This window comes from Melanotaenia boesemani, chromosome 22, assembly GCF_017639745.1.
Source record: "Melanotaenia boesemani isolate fMelBoe1 chromosome 22, fMelBoe1.pri, whole genome shotgun sequence".
NCBI lineage: Eukaryota > Metazoa > Chordata > Actinopteri > Atheriniformes > Melanotaeniidae > Melanotaenia > Melanotaenia boesemani.
In genome coordinates this window covers 12675737-12695382 of record NC_055703.1, presented here as the reverse complement: position 1 = coordinate 12695382, position 19646 = coordinate 12675737, and the positions used below count along the sequence as shown (strand labels likewise).

The 19646-nt window shown below is 38.4% G+C and overlaps 1 protein-coding gene across 1 annotated transcript; it reads right to left on the bottom strand.

Annotated features, from left to right (window-relative positions):
- Nucleotides 1-2230: 2230 nt before the first annotated feature.
- Nucleotides 2231-18693, bottom strand: wdr26b (WD repeat domain 26b). The gene is made up of 14 exons (XM_041976009.1): nt 17985-18693; nt 15833-15932; nt 14454-14510; nt 13219-13355; nt 11497-11594; nt 11216-11372; nt 10722-10860; nt 9392-9532; nt 8462-8581; nt 7006-7151; nt 6583-6661; nt 6305-6434; nt 4810-5004; nt 2231-4591 (listed from the first exon to the last, which is right to left on the bottom strand). Exons 1-14 carry the CDS (start codon nt 18287-18289, stop codon nt 4566-4568), a joined length of 1830 nt encoding a protein of 609 aa, XP_041831943.1. The 5' UTR covers nt 18290-18693; the 3' UTR covers nt 2231-4565.
- Nucleotides 18694-19646: the final 953 nt, after the last annotated feature.

Sequence of the window (19646 nt, the reverse complement as noted above, 5' to 3'; positions counted from 1 at the left end):
TATAAAGCATACATTTATTTATTTATTCGAATAAACTGCAGGGGCGCAAACCAGGAAAAAGGTAATGAGCCCTTTTTTATTTTTAAACAACTGATTATTACTTTTAAAGTGGTCATCTAATGGAAAATGTGAATCAAAATTTATAAACCAATGATACTAGTATTATTTATTAGCAACAGTTATATACTTAGGATGATCCTGCCTTTAATCACTAATACATAAACACTTTATACTTCACTGATATTGAGAAAAACTTGCTTTGTTCTATCAGTGTTTCTTCAGCGCTGTTTAACTTTGCACTATCCATCACATTTAAAGGTTTTATAGTTTCATGGCTTCTATTGGATAAATTCATGCATTCAATATGACAAAAATAACAAATGACTTGTGCTTATTGGTGCTTGGTTGATGAAAGCAGGGAAAGAAAGGCAAATGTATGTATTCAAACATCACATTTCAGGAAATCTACCATACAACAAAAAAGTAATTTGTTTTTATGCAAATAATCAAAATGAAAATGTACACTTATTATTGATTGCATTAATTTATGCTTAATATTTGACATTTGGTAATTTTAATATTTAAAAATCTGTTGGTTTATATGTTGTATTTTCCCCATATTTACTTCTTTAATTATAGAAAATGTATTAAATTGGACTTTTGTTTCTGTTTTCTCTTTGGCTCCATCTTCAGACATATTTTTCTAAAAGAAACCACAAGGAGGTGCACCAAGTCTGATGCCACTAACATCCGGGGCTTCAAAATATCTAAAAAAAAGTGTGGCTTTAGTTGAATTTGCATTTTGTGCCCCATGTTTGTCTTTTATTTATCTTTTTTTCATAAGTGGTATACCATTAGGATTTCTCATTCACAAAGACACATGAAGAGCCAGTTATGCCATCTGCAAGCAACTACCTTGCAGATGGCATAACGATTGCAGAATGATTTGCAGGGTTACCAATTTAATAAATTCCTACAGTTAAACCATTAAACATTTTGTGTTTCAAAAATATGGTTACACTCACACCCCTTAAAATTATTTTTTTCTTTACCAAAATATATGGCCAACAGCAAGACGTATTTAAAATAACTAGACTTTATTGGCAATTGTTGTTACTCACGCTGGCATCAAAGCCAGCCTCCTCCTAGATGATGTGGCTCTTAACATTTAGAAGAAAAAAAAGTCACTGAAAACAAAGATTCAACTAAGATTTCCCATCAAAGACCCCAACTCATGCCTCACCAAGTCAGTAATATAACACGATCTGCACATTTATAGTTGGAGAGATGGGTTTTCTGGATATCTGATGGGTGTCCAAGAATTGGACCTGCACAGGCTCCTGCCCCATCAAACTCCCATGGGCCACTTGTTTTTTTTTATTTATTTATTTTTTTCAAAACCCTGAATGCTTTATTGAAAATATGCATACATAACACTTTTCCTACACAACAATACAAAACAGTACAATCACTTTTGTAAATAAGACATTGAACGCAAACCCACACATCATCCCTTCCCGCCCTTGCCCAAGAGACTTAGAGATGCTACAGTAAGCCCTTAGTATTCCCCACCCACCACCACCACCACCTTAGAGAAATAAGACATAGTTAAATCAGAAACAACTTCCTTGGTAAACTCAGAAGAATAAAGAAGACACCAGGTTGCATACAGACATAGCATTTGCCACCAGCAGGTGCGTGATGAGTATTTACTGAAATGCTTTTCTGGGTTCTTAGTGTGCATGAATTTGCCTCAAGTCTTCTAAAATGGTGCATGGCATGAAAGAGGAGTCCATTCTGTGGTCTAGTTGAGAAAGAGGTTTCCATAGTGTGAATATCAAACCATGACATACATATTCTACAGAAAACACCATTGTGTGGTTTGTGATTTGGCTTTGATACAGGTCAGAAAAGTAGCGATTGCCAACCTATAATGGCACACCAAGTGGGAGATATCAGTTAATTACACAGACATGCAATTGAGTAGATTTTCACATAAAGGAAACTCTTTTAAAGGCGAGGGGTGGATAGTTTGAACCTGATTTGATTGTAGGTAACACATTTCCAAAGACTCTTCCCACTCCCACTGGCATGAGTGTTACTGTGCATATTCATTTGTGATAATGGTGGTAGATGAAATGTAACTGAATACAAACAAAGATATATATGACAAAAGAAAAAAAAAAATAAGAGGGGTTATGATGTTTACAATAAAGGAGGACTCCAAACATCTGGTTATATTTTAATATGATCATACAGGGATAGAGATCAACCAAAAATGATATAATGTGAACAAAAAATTTAAAGTAACAAAAAAGTTCAATAAAAACAGACAGAAAAGCAATGTTTTTAAACATTTTACTGTATATCAGTCTGTAGCAAATTGTCATTACATACCCTGAAAAAGGGAGGAAGAAAGCTTTAAATGGTGCAAAGACCACTGAATAACTTGGCTGGAAAGCAAAGGGGGAGTTAATGCTATATTCTCTCAAAGCTCAGAGTGGTAGTCTCGAGATGAGGCTGCTATGTCTTCAATGCGACGCTGAGCATCATAATGTCTAGAAGGTAAGTCACTTCCTTTGGGTGCATAGAGAAATAGTAAGGGCTCAATTCCTTTAGCAATCTCCTTTAAAGTTTTAAATCTTTGCCAATGTGACCTTTAAAGTCATCAAGAACGATGGCAAAATGTGGCAACCATTACGTTGTGTAATTCATGGATTTATGCCACTGTTGTATGTGCAAGAGAGCAGAAAGATCACTCACAGTGCAGTGAGGGTGTCGTACATACTGAGGGTTTGTGTGCAACTGTATGAGAAGGAAGGCAGTTTGTGTGTGTTTTCAGGATTGCAACAACACTCCCTAACTGTGCGCTCAGAGCATGGTTCTAGTTATTGGTGCTTATTCTCTGCAGGGCCGTACTGACAACTTCTTTCATAAGTTCAATTATTAACTTCCTTTAATGAAATGACCCCTTGCTTATAACAACACTTTACTCCCCTCCCCATTTGAAACATGCCTCACTTAGATTGCATTTTTATATATAATTTCCTTTTTCCCAAAAAATCTGATGTCAACTCAGAGCCGTTTCAAATGCCGCATGGTTAAGGACAAAAAACAGTTTTATGTAAAAATTAAAGCCCCGGATTAAAAAACAAACCAAAAAAAAACAATTTTTTTCTTTTACAAAATGGCTCTCAAGTATTCTTTGTTCCACAGATAGAGGTCCCTATGGGGCTTTGGATAACTCAGAAATGGTTTAAAATCCTCTTTACAATTTTAATTATGGGAACAGTAGCATAAGGGGTAGGCGGGAAATCTTCTGCTGGTGTGGACTGAAAACACATTACAAAAACGCGGCAATTAAATTTGCACCCAATAATGGCAACTTTCACTATTGCGTGCATGCATAATCGCTCTCAGTCACTCTCACACACGGCGGAGGGACAGCAGTCATCGCTGTGCAGTTTAAGTTGCACTCTTTCACATCTAAAAGTATATCTTTTTTGAGAAAGGTCATGGATATGTCTTGATGATGGAAACCACACCTCACTGACAATGTGTGACCCCCTCACGGTTGATATGCAACTAGTGAATCACGTTGTCCTCCTCTTAGGCAGATGTAATGGGAGTTGTGCGGCAGCTAGCTCGACAGAGGTTGCTGAGGAGGGGGAGAGAGGGGCTGTCACTAGGAAATATTACAGCAACTGTCCTTGTTAGAAGTTAAATTAAGGAATTATTTTTTTTTTCTAATGTCAAGAAACAGAAAGCAGAATCTTCACGCTAAAGCTTTCCATGGGCACTACTCGAGCTAAGATTCACCTCTTAAATGAGAATAAACGCTATAACTATCATAAAAAATTGAAACATTTAGCATTTTTTTTCTGTTCTTTTTCAGCTGGTCGGTCAATGTTTTCATGGCGGATTTTCAGCCTTTGTCCAAATGGGCCGTTGATGAATATAGCAAGAAAGAGGGGGGAAGTTAAACATACAAACAGAAGAGTTGCTAAATCCCCCCCTTAAGCATCATCCTCCCCCAACAACACCCCACCCATGTCCATGGAGACATTAGACCGATAGCGTGAGAGATGAACAGGCAGACAGATTTAGTCCAATGAGACGGCTGGTCTGCGCTGTCTGTCATCACAGGGACTTTATGTGCTCCAAGCTCAAGGTGGAAGCGGGTTTCCTAGGAAACTTGCGAGGACCTGGCATCGCTGGTGACCATGCAGCGAAATGGGATGAGCAAGGGTCTGTTGGAAGAGAAATAGCCACTGCAGCCCACCAGTGAAAAATCCCATTGGACTCTGACTGGTTTTTCAGGCCTCTGGGCTGGGATCAGACTTTTGGATGAGGACTTGCATTTCCACGGTGTCCACCATCACATCCACCATTTGCCTAGGCCAGGAGTCAAATTCTTCTCACTTTTTTTTCTCTTTTGTGTTGGTGGCAATTGTTTCTTGTTATACTTCACTTTCTTTCTGGTGGTGTTCAATTTTGTCATGTTTTATTGTAGGATTGTTGTATTTGTTGTCAGAGAAAGGAGTCATCTGCTCTGTAGGTCACCATCAACTGTCCATGTTACTGCAGTTTTCTGTAGAGGAAAAAAATACAAATTCTCTATGTAATAATGATGCCCAAGGGCAAAGAATGGAAGGAAAAAGAAATTTCACTCCAACACACTTTTTGTCAGTTCTAATGTACAATGATTTTTCTTGCCTAAGTTAAATTGCAATGTTATCAAAAACAGTTAAAATCAATAAACAAAAAGAAAACAATACATATACAATAGCAGAAATGTGACATCATTACCGTTGGGTCCGTCCGCCTCTTGGGGGTCGAGAAAAGGTGCAGGACCCCAGATACGAACTGTGCCATCATCTGAGGCAGAAGCCATGAGGCCTGGGATGGCCGGGTTCCAGCTCACACAGTTAACGGTACGCGTGTGGCCCGTGAGCTCAGCAATAGGAAGTTCACCACGTCTATGCCAGATGTACACTTTGTGGTCTGGGAAGAAAGAAGAAAAAGGGGACAAAATATATTAAGATTTTCAAAGGAAGTACACATCGATAGAGAAAATGACATTCAAGTTCTGCGTGCCAAATTGACCTTAAATCCCACGTGGATAGCATCATAGCTGCTCTATCATTAAAGGGGTCCTATTATGCTATTTTGATTTTTCTGAACTTTCTGCAGTTAGTGGCATTTTTTTTTAAATCACATAAACGCATGTTTGAGTTTTCCAGTGTGTCTCTACATTCAGTTTCCATAGCGCTATGACAGTTGTTCAAATTCCCAAAGGAAACAACGGTTAAATAGCAATCGATGGAGTTTGTTTTTGGGAGCCAGCCACAGAGTTGCACCACTGTTTGTATTGGTGACCGGCACTTCACTGAAGACGGGAAATACCTACTGGGATGGAAGTGAAATATTACAAGAACTCCATCCTGTTGAGTTTACCAGTCGATACCACCCCTGCTGCCACATTCAGATTAGGAAGAGAAACACCAAAACGGCATGTACCCCCCCCTACGCTCAAGTGCAAGAGCACACTCACCAGCATCAGCTAGCAGTAACCAATCTCATGCAGATGCCAGGTGAGTATAAATCCAGCTTTTAAGAGTACAAGATTGCATATTAGGGTGAAGCAGATAAATAAACAGGGGCAAGACCAACAACAGATCTAAAAACAAATAAAAGAATCTTAAAATAGATTCGTAGATGAACGGGAAGACAATTAAGGGATACTAAAACCAGAGTTATGTGCTCTCAATTTGCTTGTATCAGTTAAAAACTGTGCAGGAGCGTTTTGTACCAGCTGTAGGCATGAGATGGAAGTGGGTACTAGCGGTAAAGGGCCATTAGTAAGCTGCAGACTTGCTTAAAACTTCTAATAGTTTGCCAGTTTAGCAACTTTAAAAGCAACTACCGTTAAGATGTTTGACAAAGCTTTGCCAAGTTTAATTCAAGAGTTTCATGAGAACAGCCCCTCTGAGTGTGAAGACTTATTTTGTCTTTGTCACCCTTGTCTGAACATCCAAACCAACATTCCTAGTGCTTTTACATGGAAAACCATAATGCAAAAATCTGTGACTTTAAACTTATGCCAGTCTTGTTAGAATGAGAACCACTACTCTGATCTGCACTGTACAATAAGTAGTAAAAATTAAAATGACACTGATCAGCTGTTGACTGCCCTCTTCCAAAAAAAAAAAAAAAAAAAAAAAGACAACACACTTAAATTTATTCACTATTAATTGTCTTTGACAAACAAGAAAAAGTGTGTTCTGCAGCAGTGTGACTTTACCTTCACTGCCACTGGCAATGAAGTCTTCGTTGTGTCCGCCGAAACAGGAGTGGATGGTATAGAAGCCCTGGGTCACACCTTGGTACTTCCTCACCAGCACTCGGTCTTGAAGATCCCACAGGTGCACTCCCTACAAAAGGTCAGAGAGGAATAGCTTATAACTACTAAAGTATCGAATAATTTAACTTCTCCTTTATTGAAAATAATGTCTGCAATGACTTTGCTTTTTTAAGTAAGTGAACAGATATTGTTTATGGTAATAAAGATCAGGTTCTTACCTGAGTTGCTACATTTAACAAAGCTAATCTACCGTTCTTTGAAACAGTAAAAGACATTATAGGGTGGTCCTCCTGAACTCTGCAAAGGATATGTAAAAAAGAGACAACACATCACATACAACAATATGCAGCAGCTGATGAGAACAGGATCAAATTTAATAATATGTACAGCTGTATACAGATACTACAGTATCTGAAAGTTTTGACATCTGTTGCTGTATTATTTGTGGTAGAAAAATATATTTGAAATTGATAAACAGCTTTAAATTTTATTTCCATGTTTTTCTAACAAGTACCAGAAAACTTCAAAATGCGTCATAAATCAGAGGGCTTAAGTAAAAAAATCATATTCAGATTTACTTTGCATTTGACATTAATGTGTCTATGTACAATGATGAAGAGGCTAGAAGTTTTGACACATACATGTTTCTGTCTGTGAGGTCCTCAAAGTTGTACCCCCGGATACGCTGGTGGGTGTCCGAGGCCAGCACTGTCCTGCCATCGCTCAGGCACCACAGGCACTGAACTCTCACGCCCTCCCAGGAGTCTAACAAGTTTCCATCCAGGTCCTGACAACACAGACAGCAGACCCCTCATCCCTTATTCTTGACAGAAAAATGAGAACACAGACAAAGCGTAACATGGCAACCACTGGTAATACGGAAACTGCATGCTCTTCTTTTAAAATAAACAACAGTAGTACTATTTGCATTCATTATCATCTACATATGACATGTTTATTCACAAAAGAAACTCATAAATCACCTGCTTAAAAATTTTCATTTTCACCACCTAGAGTAACTCCCATACTTTACAATTTCATTCTTTAACATGCAAACTTCCCAGCCTTCAAAATGCACCAGGATGAAAAGAGAAAAAGTATTTAGAAGGAAAGAAAACCACTTTAAATACATGTTTGAATTAAAGCTGTCAAAAATAACGGGTTAACAGCTGTCACTAATTTATGTAATTAATTGTGCTAATATTTTTAAGGCATGTGCTGCATGACACCCCAAACATTAGTTATTTCTCTGTTATGACGGCGAGGAATGAAGGCATTTAGAAGCAAGTTTAGCAGGCTGGTCCTGCAGATGAATTTGAGTATAAAAAGAACTTTGATGGAACATCCAATAAATAAGAAGTGATCTGCACGGTCTGCAAGGATGAGTTTCACTTTCACCGAAGCAGAGTACCATCAGAGCCGGCGTGTGCCATGAGAGAGAGAGAACAGAGGGACGTGTTATGGTGGGATGCATCTGAGGTAGAGGTTAATATGACAAATGTCAAACAACTCATCCAAGCGCTCAGGAGCGGCTTTTAGAAATGTTAGAAAAGAGAAGAAGAAAACAAGTTCCCATGTAGAGGTATGAGGTTTTATATTACTTTAAAAATGCTGTTTAACTTTTAATCCGTAGCAGCCAGAGGCTAGCTAAACTGGAATAAGAGTTCCCACATAATGATGCTGTCGATAATAGGTCTCAAACTCACAGTCGTGGGACAATATTTTGTACCACCCTACTTGACATTTAAGTTCAGTATTAGTGTGTTTTTACTCAAACACACCTCTTCATAGCCGACAGGGAATGAAACACAAGAAAGCTATCAGAGGCAGGTGTCTGTGATGCTAAAACTGAGCAGAATAAACATCTCTGGCCTTAGAGATGAAACGTGTTTGGAGGATAAAGTGGTTTTTGGTGGATTTTGTTCACCACTTTTACAAGACACCTACAGGGCCAAAATCAGCTTCTTGTTGATAAAAAATGTGTGAACTTTCAACTTTTATCAACTCTCTGTTGATACAATACAATATATATATATATATATATATATATATATATATATATATATATATATATAGATATAACCATTTTCCACTTACACACTGATAAAATTGTCCCCTTTGTCCTCCAGTAACAAAGCGTTTGCCATCAGGGTTCCAGGCCACACTGGTCAGACTGTCTTCATGGGACTGGGACATTTTGGTCCGCAGCTCCCCCGTCTGGTAAAGGAAGAGATTGGCAAAAGGCAGAAGAAAAAAAAACAGAGGAGGATACAAAAATGGGGGAAGGGAAAGCAAGACGACACATTAAGTAAGAGTGGGGGAGGGATAAGTAATAGGAACAGATAAGGGAGGGGATGGGATGGGTGAGGAGAAGAGGTCATTAAGTACACACAGCACAATATAAAGGATCTATAGCCCTGTTTTAGAGTTGAGATACATCATTACTGGCTTCAGTCTGTTAAATGTGGCGGTCATTCAAATAAAGGACAGTGTTACATAAATACTCTGATGGCTTCATTTAGAGACTCTCTTCCACAATGATGAAGCATGCACATACAGTTTATGTCATTTCTATAAAATTATACAATGCATCAGCGGTGATAATGCATGAGGTCAAGGTTTCCTTAAAACAAATATGTCATGTTGCCATGACAACTCATTTTGGCCTAGCAAATGATTGACAAAGGTTGTTTTATCAACACAAAACAAAACAAAAAAATAAATGAAAATTAAAAAATAAGGATCTCTATACATTTATACTTGCTCATTCCTGCATAAAGCAGACACTATCAGGGTAATAGAAATGAGAGAATGAATGGGGCATATAGGCATATCTTCTCCAGGTCTTCACTGGATTTAAATGGCACACGATTTTGTTAACATTTCAGATCTACAGTCTTGTACAAAATGTCACCATCATGTCCACAACAGACTTTGGATAACTTAACACTGCTGTTTGAAGATACACTAAGGAAAAATTATAAAGTTCATGGCTGTGTATTACAATCTTCTTTGCAATAATGCTACCTGAACATTCCAGAGCCAGAGCTCAGAGCAGTCATCAGGTCCACAGGCAATCAGGTAAGTGTCATCAGGACTCCAGGCTAAGTAGGAGACTCCGTATGCATGCCCCTCCAGGGTTCGGAGCAGCTTCAGCTGGTGGCCCTCCTACACAAAGACAGAGAAAACCATCACTATTGATTTGTTGATGAAAACATCTGAACTTCATATCATCTTGGCAAGAGAAGCTGATGTTGGACTGAGGTGACACAGGAAACCAGGTGTATGTAAACATGCTAAGATCTCGTCGAGCCAACTCCAATTTTCATGACTCGATATTGGATTTATTTCTTTTGAATTGTTTAATATTGATAAACTGATTTTTTTTAACCTGGCCCTAGATTTGAGAAACTATAAGAAAAATTCTAAATATTTCCAGACAGCTCTAAAGACATAATTAAATGCAACAAATTATTCTTTTTATTGTCTGACAGAGACTCAACAAAAACAAGAACAAGCCAAGGTCAGTGTAAACCTGAGGAAATCACATGACTAAGAAAGGAAATAGCTTGTCAGAGGGCTCTTAGTTCAAACAAGGTAAACTGAAAACAGTTTACATAATGTATTATAAAAAATAATTCTCACTTAAAGCATGAGTGAACAAACCAACTTTAAGGATGAAAACACTTACTTTTCTTTAAAATCATAATTTATATCTCACATTAACAGTATCTAATGCCTTAATCCTGATTGTTTTTTTTTTAGGTAATTCCTAATAATCAAAGACTAAATATATAAGAGCTCCATCATGCTAGATAGGGAATTACTATGGAAACATTATATATATATATATATATATATATATATATATATATATATATATATATATATATGTGTGTGTGTGTGACTAACATAAAATAATTTCTAATGCTTAATTCAAAGAATCTGCTTACTAAAAGCCAACAGTGTTGAAACTGACCTAGTCTTCTTTTATCTTTAACATGACAATATTTATACTATACCTGTGTGATATATTATACATATATACAGCAAACTCTTAAGTTAATGGCTGTTGCCATGACAACTCATATTGGAAATACATGACTTTGGAAATACATTTCATTTGTATTACATTTGAACTTGTTCATATTCACATTTTAGATTATTTTAACTGCTGTACATTTTGTATTTTATTACTTGCCAATCATAGCAGACACAAGGAATATGCAAATCAGACATTTATACATTTATTCGAATTTAGATTAATGTGCATTTTCCCCTTGACAAAGTGAATTGGGCAGAAAAGTTTTGGAATAAATCATAAACAAAAGGTGGATTGTGTATTTTTAATACTCACGGGGTCCACTTGCCAGACTATGACAGTAGTGTCTTTGGAGCCAGTGGCTAGTTTGGTGCCATCATTGGAGAATTTGCAGAACCACACCTCATTACAATGCTCCGTCAGGATCTGCTGGGTATAGCAGGGGAACTGTTTCCTGGAACAACAAGATGAAAACTTAAAATTTTAATGGCCCAATTCTTTATGTAAATCTCTTTACAGTATATTGTCTACATCTCAAAATGTAGCAGGAAGGGGGAGAAAATGGAAAAAATGAAAACTGATGAAAACAAAGTGGTGGTGACATAATGGAGGGTTAACATGCTAAGGATGAGGCATAAAAGGATAAACGAGTTTAGACCTCAAATGAATAAGGCAACGTGTACACAGATGGCTTTAAATGAATGTCCTTAGTATTATAGTTTCGTAACAGCATGAGGTCAAAGTATGAGTTGCTGCAGTGTGACAATTTAGCATTGAATCTATGAACTTGGGAACTGTGCAGTGCCAACCTGCTGCAGACGTGATCAAGGAGAAGGGAGACAGAGTCCAGGTTATTATCCAGCTTGGTGTTATGATAAAGGCAGCGGTCCCTCTGCAGCTCCGCGGCTTGCCGCAGCAAGGTGTGTAATCGCCGGGGGGGCAGCATCACAGATGGTGGCAGGTATGCTGCAACACACAAAAGAAGCAGTACACAACTTCATTCCTGCACATCGAATGTGCATGTAGTTGTGTTGAAATTAGGCAATGTGTACAAGCTCTACGTGATCATTTTAGGAAAATGTCTCCTCACTCTGTAATTTATCCAGCAGCCGGCAGCGTGAGGCTGTGCCCTTGCCCTCCCACTCTGCCTTGGCCCTAAGATCCTCAGCATGGCTACACATTAAGTACCTGCAAGAAAACACAACAACACTGCTTAGTTAAAAAAAACAAATTGCAAGGATTGTGTAGCATAATTTGAGGAGGAGCGCTGTCTGTGGTAATACAGACAAGTTTCTTTTCACCCAGGTCCCAGTAGCTATTGTTTGTCTCAAACCAGCAGCTATGTTCTGCCTGGTGTGATCTGGAAAAAATGAGTCGAGACATCTCGTTTTCACGTTGAAATCCGCGCCATATACGGCTCTATGGTGCGGCTTGACCACAGGTCCATAGCGATGGCGAAACATTGGACTGTTGCCACGTCCTTCACAACACCCTCACAACACTCATCATACAGGGCAGGGAGAGACACTCGACTAAAATGGTGACGACATGGCGAGTGATACCGTATATCCAAACTTTTGATGAGTTTTTTAAATCTCAGATTGTTCGCTGTGTTAACTGAGCACTGGTCTTCGGCGAGAAAAAAAGTTCTGTTTATTTATAACGTTTGTTATTTCTCCCTGTCTCTGGGAGCTGGTGGATTAGTCGTGACTCACAAAAACTGAACATTTTTCTATTCTCTTGTGTCACGTTACAAGCCCGTGTGCACGTCTACGTGAATGAGCGCAACATTTCACATGCATGAATGTCGACTGTTGCTTGGGAGGGGAAGGGCAGCGGTTTTCGCCTCATCGTGCAAGTTCCATAGAAAATGAATGGAAAAGGAGCGACGTTGCCTCCCGTGTGCCCAGCTCATAACTAGCGAGGTGTTTGCAACCCGCGCTGAATAATATCAAAGCGGTTGGGGTAGTGGGACGAGTCTGCAGCAGAGCGCTGCAATGCCAGTTGTGCTTGATTTGCAACTAAAAAAACAGCACAAAAGTAAACTGAGAAGTAGCAAATAATCGGATCATTTCATTTTTATGATTGTTGAAAACCCAGATCGTGATTGGGTTTAAAATTTGATTAATCACCCAGCCCTAGCATAACTGTGTAAAAAACACCAACACCAAGTGCCAAAGACACCAAAGCTGGGCTAAACAAATATCCCACAGAAGGCTACCCAATGTGCACCAAAAAAATATCAAGCATTGAAGAAGATGAAACAACTCTACATCATTGAAATGATGTCATAGACCTGCAATACTGTGCATTAAGGGCAACACATAATATTAAAAGAATCAACTGAGAATAAGACTTGTGAGTAGGTGAAAACAAACTTTTGACAAGGTCAACTAAGAATGTTGATCAAAGTCATCCATATTTAAAATCAAAGTCACAAATTAAAAATGAAATAATCCAACTCTAAGATTCAATTCCTCATTGACTAAATGTGTGAAACACAAACTCGTTTCAAGGTGAATGCTTATCTCTAGCAAAAAAAGGTTGCATCTGATCCTGAATTTCCTTAAAACAAGACAAAACAATATTTTTTTTTACAATTCAACGCCTGCATAGCATTGTGCAAGAGTAAATCAAGTAATCAAGCAGTGTTTTGGTTACATATCACCTTTTTATAGCTAGCACACCACACATGGTGGAAGCTATTATTTGTGATCAAGGGCTACACAAGTTGTTTGAATATGTGCATTTGTGAAGGCAGGGTGAATGATCTGATGACTGCCACGAAACAGGTAGAATGTTAAAAACGTACCCGCTGAGTACATGGATGCGATCTGTGTTGTACTTGAGTGGTGTCAGCTCTCCCCGAAGCACCTGCAAAGCCTCCAGTACTTTACCATCCTCCAGATACTCCAAGTATTTCTGTTGCAACAGCAGGAACTTCATACGCTGAGTAGGAAAAGGAAGACACAGGCTGAGAGAAAATGAAGACGGGACCATGTCGTAATAGAGGAGGAAGAGGTAAGTTCAAATTTTATCAGGTTAAAAAAATAATCAGTTACCACTAAATATTTCTGCCCTTCTTTGAAATCAAAGCTAAAAATTATGGAGGCACATTTTAAGACTGCTTGTTATTAACAGGAGATATTTTTAGATGCATCATTATTACCGGACTTATTCTATAAAACTGATGGCTACAGTTAAGTGTTAACCAATCACTGCAGTGACATTGCGGCATGAAATGTCTGTTTTGTATCATGTATGTAGCGCAGCCCTGATAACTGAAGCAACTGCATTTATTACTTCCACACATATGTTCAAGACAGCATCCACCTATGCATATCTGCAAAGAAAAAAATGCAGGATCACAACCATCTTAGGATTCTTCAACTACATGTGTTTTAAGTAAACTGTGATTGTAACTATAGCTGTGACATTAAGTAAACCACAAGCTAGAACTGCTGTTAAGTTAAAAATTAAGCAACAATCTTTAACTCAAGACCTGAAACAGAAACCTTTTTACAGTGATTAGTTCAAATATAATGGCAGCAGGCACCTGACTGAGACACAAGGGAGCATTTTAGAAGCTAATATTTTCTGTTAGTTCCTGTAATAGTTAGAGCTTATTAGGCTGCTCTAAGTTCGATTTCCAACCTAAAACTATAAAGAATATATTCTCATATAAACATACAAAGGCAATAGCTACTTTAATTATTTGTAAACCAAACTAATCTACACAGCCAACAAAGGTACTAAAAAGAGAGAGAAAAAGAAAAAAATTTAAGTTGCTTCAAACAATATGGTGAAATAATTAAAAGAAACAAACCAAGAGGAGAAAAAAAAAAGCAATTACACATTCAGTCCCTAAATCTGCTGTAATATCCATTTCTGACACTGACACTTTCTGAGGTTTAATCCAGAACATTTTAGCTTTCAACGTTCAACAACAAGGACCTGCTTTCTAAGGGTACTATTCTGGAACACCCAGCTGTGCCTGGTAACTGACTGTTATTCAGCCCTGTTCAGGTTTGGGCAAAGGGAGCTTACCACAATAGCGTTTGGAGAATGCATCAGTGCTCTCAGCTCATTGAGATCATTCTCAGCCTGGACCAAAACAAACGGAGAGTGATGGAGGGGAGAGACAGAGAAAGAAATCGTTAGCTCAGCAGTTTCCATGGATATAGAAGAAAACAAAATAATAAAATAATAATTATATGAACAATAGTAGACCTCTTGTGCTCAATGTAAATGAAGACTTTGTAAATGTAGCTAATGTTCATGTTCTTTTATTATAATTAACAAAAGGTGCAACAACACCTTACATAAGTATAAAATACCATCTACCTTTCTTATTTTGCAGCTAAGACAGATTTTTTTAAATCAAAAGAAAGGTTAAAATGGCAAGTTTATTCCTGATTTTCAGAAAGAACAAACCTGCTGCCCATATCCTGAAATTTATTACCATTTGGCTCAAGGCTGCAGCTTATTTTCGAACCTTCAGTTCCGACTTAAGGTTATAATTACAGAAGATTCATTTAAATAAGTTCTGCAGTTTTATAAGCTTCAACTCTAAAATGTAAGTCTGAAAAGCTTTTTGTACTTTGAGGTTAACACAACCAAGACTGGTGATTTAAAAGCCTCTAACATAAATAAAAACATACATAAAAGCATTCGAATGAGCTAATAAAAACCAGAGATGTCTCAAATGCTGCATTAGTAAATCTACCGTGGCTTTCACAACACAGTGCAAAAATAATTTGCAAAACTTTAAGGACTTGGATAAGATAAGCAACATTTAATAATTTGTCTAAACATTAATAAGGTAGTAAACACATAATGGGATACATGCCTATTTATTAAAATTTCAGAGAGCATATAAATACAAAGAAGTTTTACTTATAATTACATAATTCCTTAAAAATGATTTCCATTCTTCTAAAAATGAAAGGTTTTCCTTTCTAGTTCTTACTTAGTACTTAATACTCAAAACAATGTTCTGACAAAATCAGTATATAAAAGGAAAACTAAATTTTATGCCGGAGCATGGAAGACTTTCTGTAAAGCTATGCGTACTAAAATTACCACCTCCAAATTCAATAGCATAAGAGAAGAGGCTGGAGTCTAATACAGATACCCACTGGTACTAGTCAAGAATGTTTATGGGTCTTGTACAGCATGAACTTATGTAACTGTAATCCAAATACAAATAACTTAATGTGTTTTGCTTACGTTCTAAAATGCTTCCTTCAACAGGAACCACATTTGCTTTTATTGAAAAAGAAAAGAAGAAAGCGTCATCTACAACTACCTATTCTTTCTTTGCTGGTTTCTTTACTAAACTATCCATTTTACAGCAGAATATGATCAGCAGGTTAAAAATACACTCACAAATACCTCATTTACCAAAATGGTCAAACCAAACCCACCTTGTCCCACTCGCCCTCCATGACATGGTTCCGAAACTTGGTAGCTGAGGGGTGTTCCAGTCTGCAGCCCGATTCCTGCATCAGCAAGTCCACTGTCTGACTGCAAACACACGCACAGGAGGTTGAAGGGAGGCAGACAAAGTTATGCTGATATACAGACACAAGACATTACAGAAAGAAAGAAACAGGAGGATGACTTTGAAATTAAACACAAAGCTGGCTTTTCAACTGTCAGCATTCAGTTGGTAATCAGAACTGCAAGCTCAGTCAGCAGGTTGATGAAAAGTCAGGACATGGTTATATGAAGTGATATTTCAGAAGAAACCATTGCATTCATTTTAGAAATTTCACCATGTAATACAGTGTCATAATTTTAGTGTTACAAATATATGACTTGGTGACATGTAAAATCAGTATTAATTATGGTTGAAAATGGGAAGCTGCAGTTTCATGGCCTACTGTAACTGAAGCCAACCCAGAGCAGTTGTGTCACCACTAGAGTATTATTTGTAGACAGTAGGAGGTTCATTAAAATGAGGCTAGCTCTCACTGCAGTTGACATCACCCTCTCAGCCTGTCAACCATGAACCATAACCATCTGTCCAAACATTCTCTCTCTGCTAAACACACCCCACCACCATTAATGTGCCTGATGAGATGTGCATGCAAGATAATGACAATGATTCTGAAATGAGGGGGAGGGGTGAGCTGACACCTTCAGGATGATGACATCATACTCAGGTATCAATGAAGTGGCGCAGCAGCTCTGTGTTGAGATTCTCATCCAGCTGACTGCTACTCTGATCTCTCTTGCATTTCCTTAGCTGAAATACAGGGGCTCCATTTCATACCATGCGATGTCATGTATTGCCCTAAAACACTATGTTGGGATGTATTTTATAATGCCTTGTAATGGCTGCTTTACTTTCTCATTTGACACCTCAGATCAACGGATGTCTAGCTACACAACAGCGACCACCACGGCCACGCTGAAGATGAGTACACATACATATCATGAAAGCCCCACTATGCTATAATTAGATTCAAGCACCACGTTTCCATCTAAAACAGCTGGTAGAGAGCGCATTCCTCCGCCGCCATGAAACCAAGTGATTATACTCATTTCAGGAACAAATGTCGCCCACGGTACCGACTTTACATAAATAGATGCCCTTAAAAAATGCAAGTTGAGACAGGCTACTGACACATTGCTCTGACACAGTGACACAAAAAATGACGGCATTAATCCAAGAGAGAAGTGATAATGTACACTAAATAGCTAGACGTTGCGAATTGTTTTGACTTCATTTAAAAAGCTGCTTAAAATGTCACTGGGAATAACAACATAACCGGGACTGTTTTCATCGTCGTATTTTGCGGTGTTTTAAGAGAATGATCTATGTTTCTTGGAAACATGTTCGTTTGAAAACATATTTCTTTTGCAGCCTTACTGGGAAATGCAGATAAGCACCACTCAGAAAAGTGACGTTGACAACCCAAACATTAACCTTATATTTTTCCGCAATTATTTTGCGCAACAGTCCCTCGGAAAAAAAAAAAAAAAAGCAAGCAAGAAAGAAAAGACCCGATAATCCTGCTCCAGTACTTTAATATGCAGCTACAGAAAAGCTTTTCATTGTCATTACATTGACTTTTGTATCACTGCAAACCGTAACAAGTTAGTATATCATGTCTTATGTGAATTAATGTTAATAACGTTTGATGATGTAATGCCTTTATCCACTTCGAAAACCATGTCTTTTAATAGCGCATTAAGGCGTTACTATAATGCTACGTACTTCATTTCGTGATTAATTTGTAAAACAACAACATGTTGGGTTGTATTTTTTGTTTGTGTAAAGGTTTATTGTCAGGACACAACACCACTAGCACCGCTAGTGCTGCTCGCTATCAAGCTAACTGTTATTGTGCAAGATGGACCCCTTCTTTCTACCAATTGCCTAGCTGACAGGCTAACTTGCTACCCCATCCCCCATGTTTGTGTCTGTCAAGCGCTCTACTAGCGCGTTTACCAGCTGCAATTTAGCATTTTCACATAAAACACCAACTATAGATTAGTCTTTATTTGTTGAACGCTAACAGTACATGTCTATAGAAGTTTGTCCCCAACTGACATATTGTATAAACTTACTTCAGCCCCAGTCCATGGAGATGTTGTCCTATTAATCGTATGACATCTTCCTCCGCCTGCGATAGTCGTTTCTTCTTTTTAAGCGAGCCAACCTCCGTGCTCGAAGCCGATGAGGCAGCCGAAGTCCCCGAACAGGGCCCTACTGAAGATCCATTACTGGTACCAACGCCGTTACCGTTGTCTGTGTTGGACAGAAGCCCATTGGAATGGGTTCCACCAGCCGAGGATGACTCCCCGTTTTGTGCACTGTTTAGGCAGGAGAGATCTGTCGATTCTTGTCCCTGTCCTGCCCCGTTTGACTGCATACTGCTGCTAAGGTTGTTGACAACACTTCGGTTAAAGTGGATGGCTGAGGTGGTTTGAGAGTGTGTAGCAAGTCCTAGGACAACTCCAGAGAGGCCTGTTACAACTGCTGAAGCCCCGGGCTCTCCTGCTCCCTCCGCCGCCGAGGCTCGGTGCTTCTTCCGCGGGGGCGGCGACGCTCCGCCGGTGTCCGAGTCGGAGGAGGAGGAAGCGGAGGCCAGAGTTTCCTCACCGAGAGCGGCCGTGGTTAGAAGCCGGCGGAGCTCCGGGTGGGAAATGGAGGTTAAGCTTCCAGATCTGAGGCCTCGTTGTCGGGCGTAGAGCGTACTGTCAGTCGATCCGTTTTGTTGATGTTTCTCTCAAAACAGCTGCAACTCTAATGGAGTCCTGACGATGTGACGTAACCGGAAATTCCTACACTACCAGGCTTCCGGGTAGAATTATAATCCATGGGTGGTGCATGGGAACCTCGTTAGCATAATAAATATCCTAAAAATAATTGCGCAAAGAAAAATTAAGCATAATATCTTCAGAGTCTTGAATGTTCACTTAACATTCATTTAGTTTAAATTTTGAATAACGAGTCAATCTCCTGCAGACACTGCACAGACAATTTTTCAAAGTAGCAGAATTTATGACAACGTTGTAAATGTAGATTGTAAAGAGTAGTGAAATTATTTGATTCCCACATTTGGATGAAAGATAGCATTTCAACATCTGGGAACTGAGATATGATACTGTTTAAATTAAAATATGTTTTTATTTTGAATTGAAAACCATTGTATATTTGAATAAGTGTAATTAATTACTAAAAGATTACTCAAAAACAAAACCAAAATAAATAAATAAAAATAGTGAAGATGATTAGATTAATTATGAGTTACTAAGTACAACCGGTCAGTAACAAGGTAGGGTATAGGAGCATTCCAGAGAAGATAAGTTATTTCTGAAGCAATAATAGAGAAATATTCAATATTTTTGACAGATTGTAAAAGATATTAGTTTATAGTGTCTAGTAAACCAGTGTCTAGTTTTTTTTTTTTTTTTTTCAAATCGTGGCTGCTGCATCCTCCACAGTAAAAAGTAGCAGAGCTATTTTGCATGTTATTAGTTTACAGTTCAAAGTCTACGATCTGTTACTGAATGAGGGTCATAAGTGTATAGTGCAACAGTAACTTGCACATCTGTGGTACCATCAGCGCCACAGATGTTGGAGTAATATGGCAGCAAGCAAAAATGTTTTTGAAGGGTGTTGCCAGAGTTATTATGCTAAACAGACTTCCTTGCAGACTGTACCAAAGGAGACCCTCAATTGTTAAGTCACTCAATTCCTGTATCAAATGGCAGTAGAAGAACAGT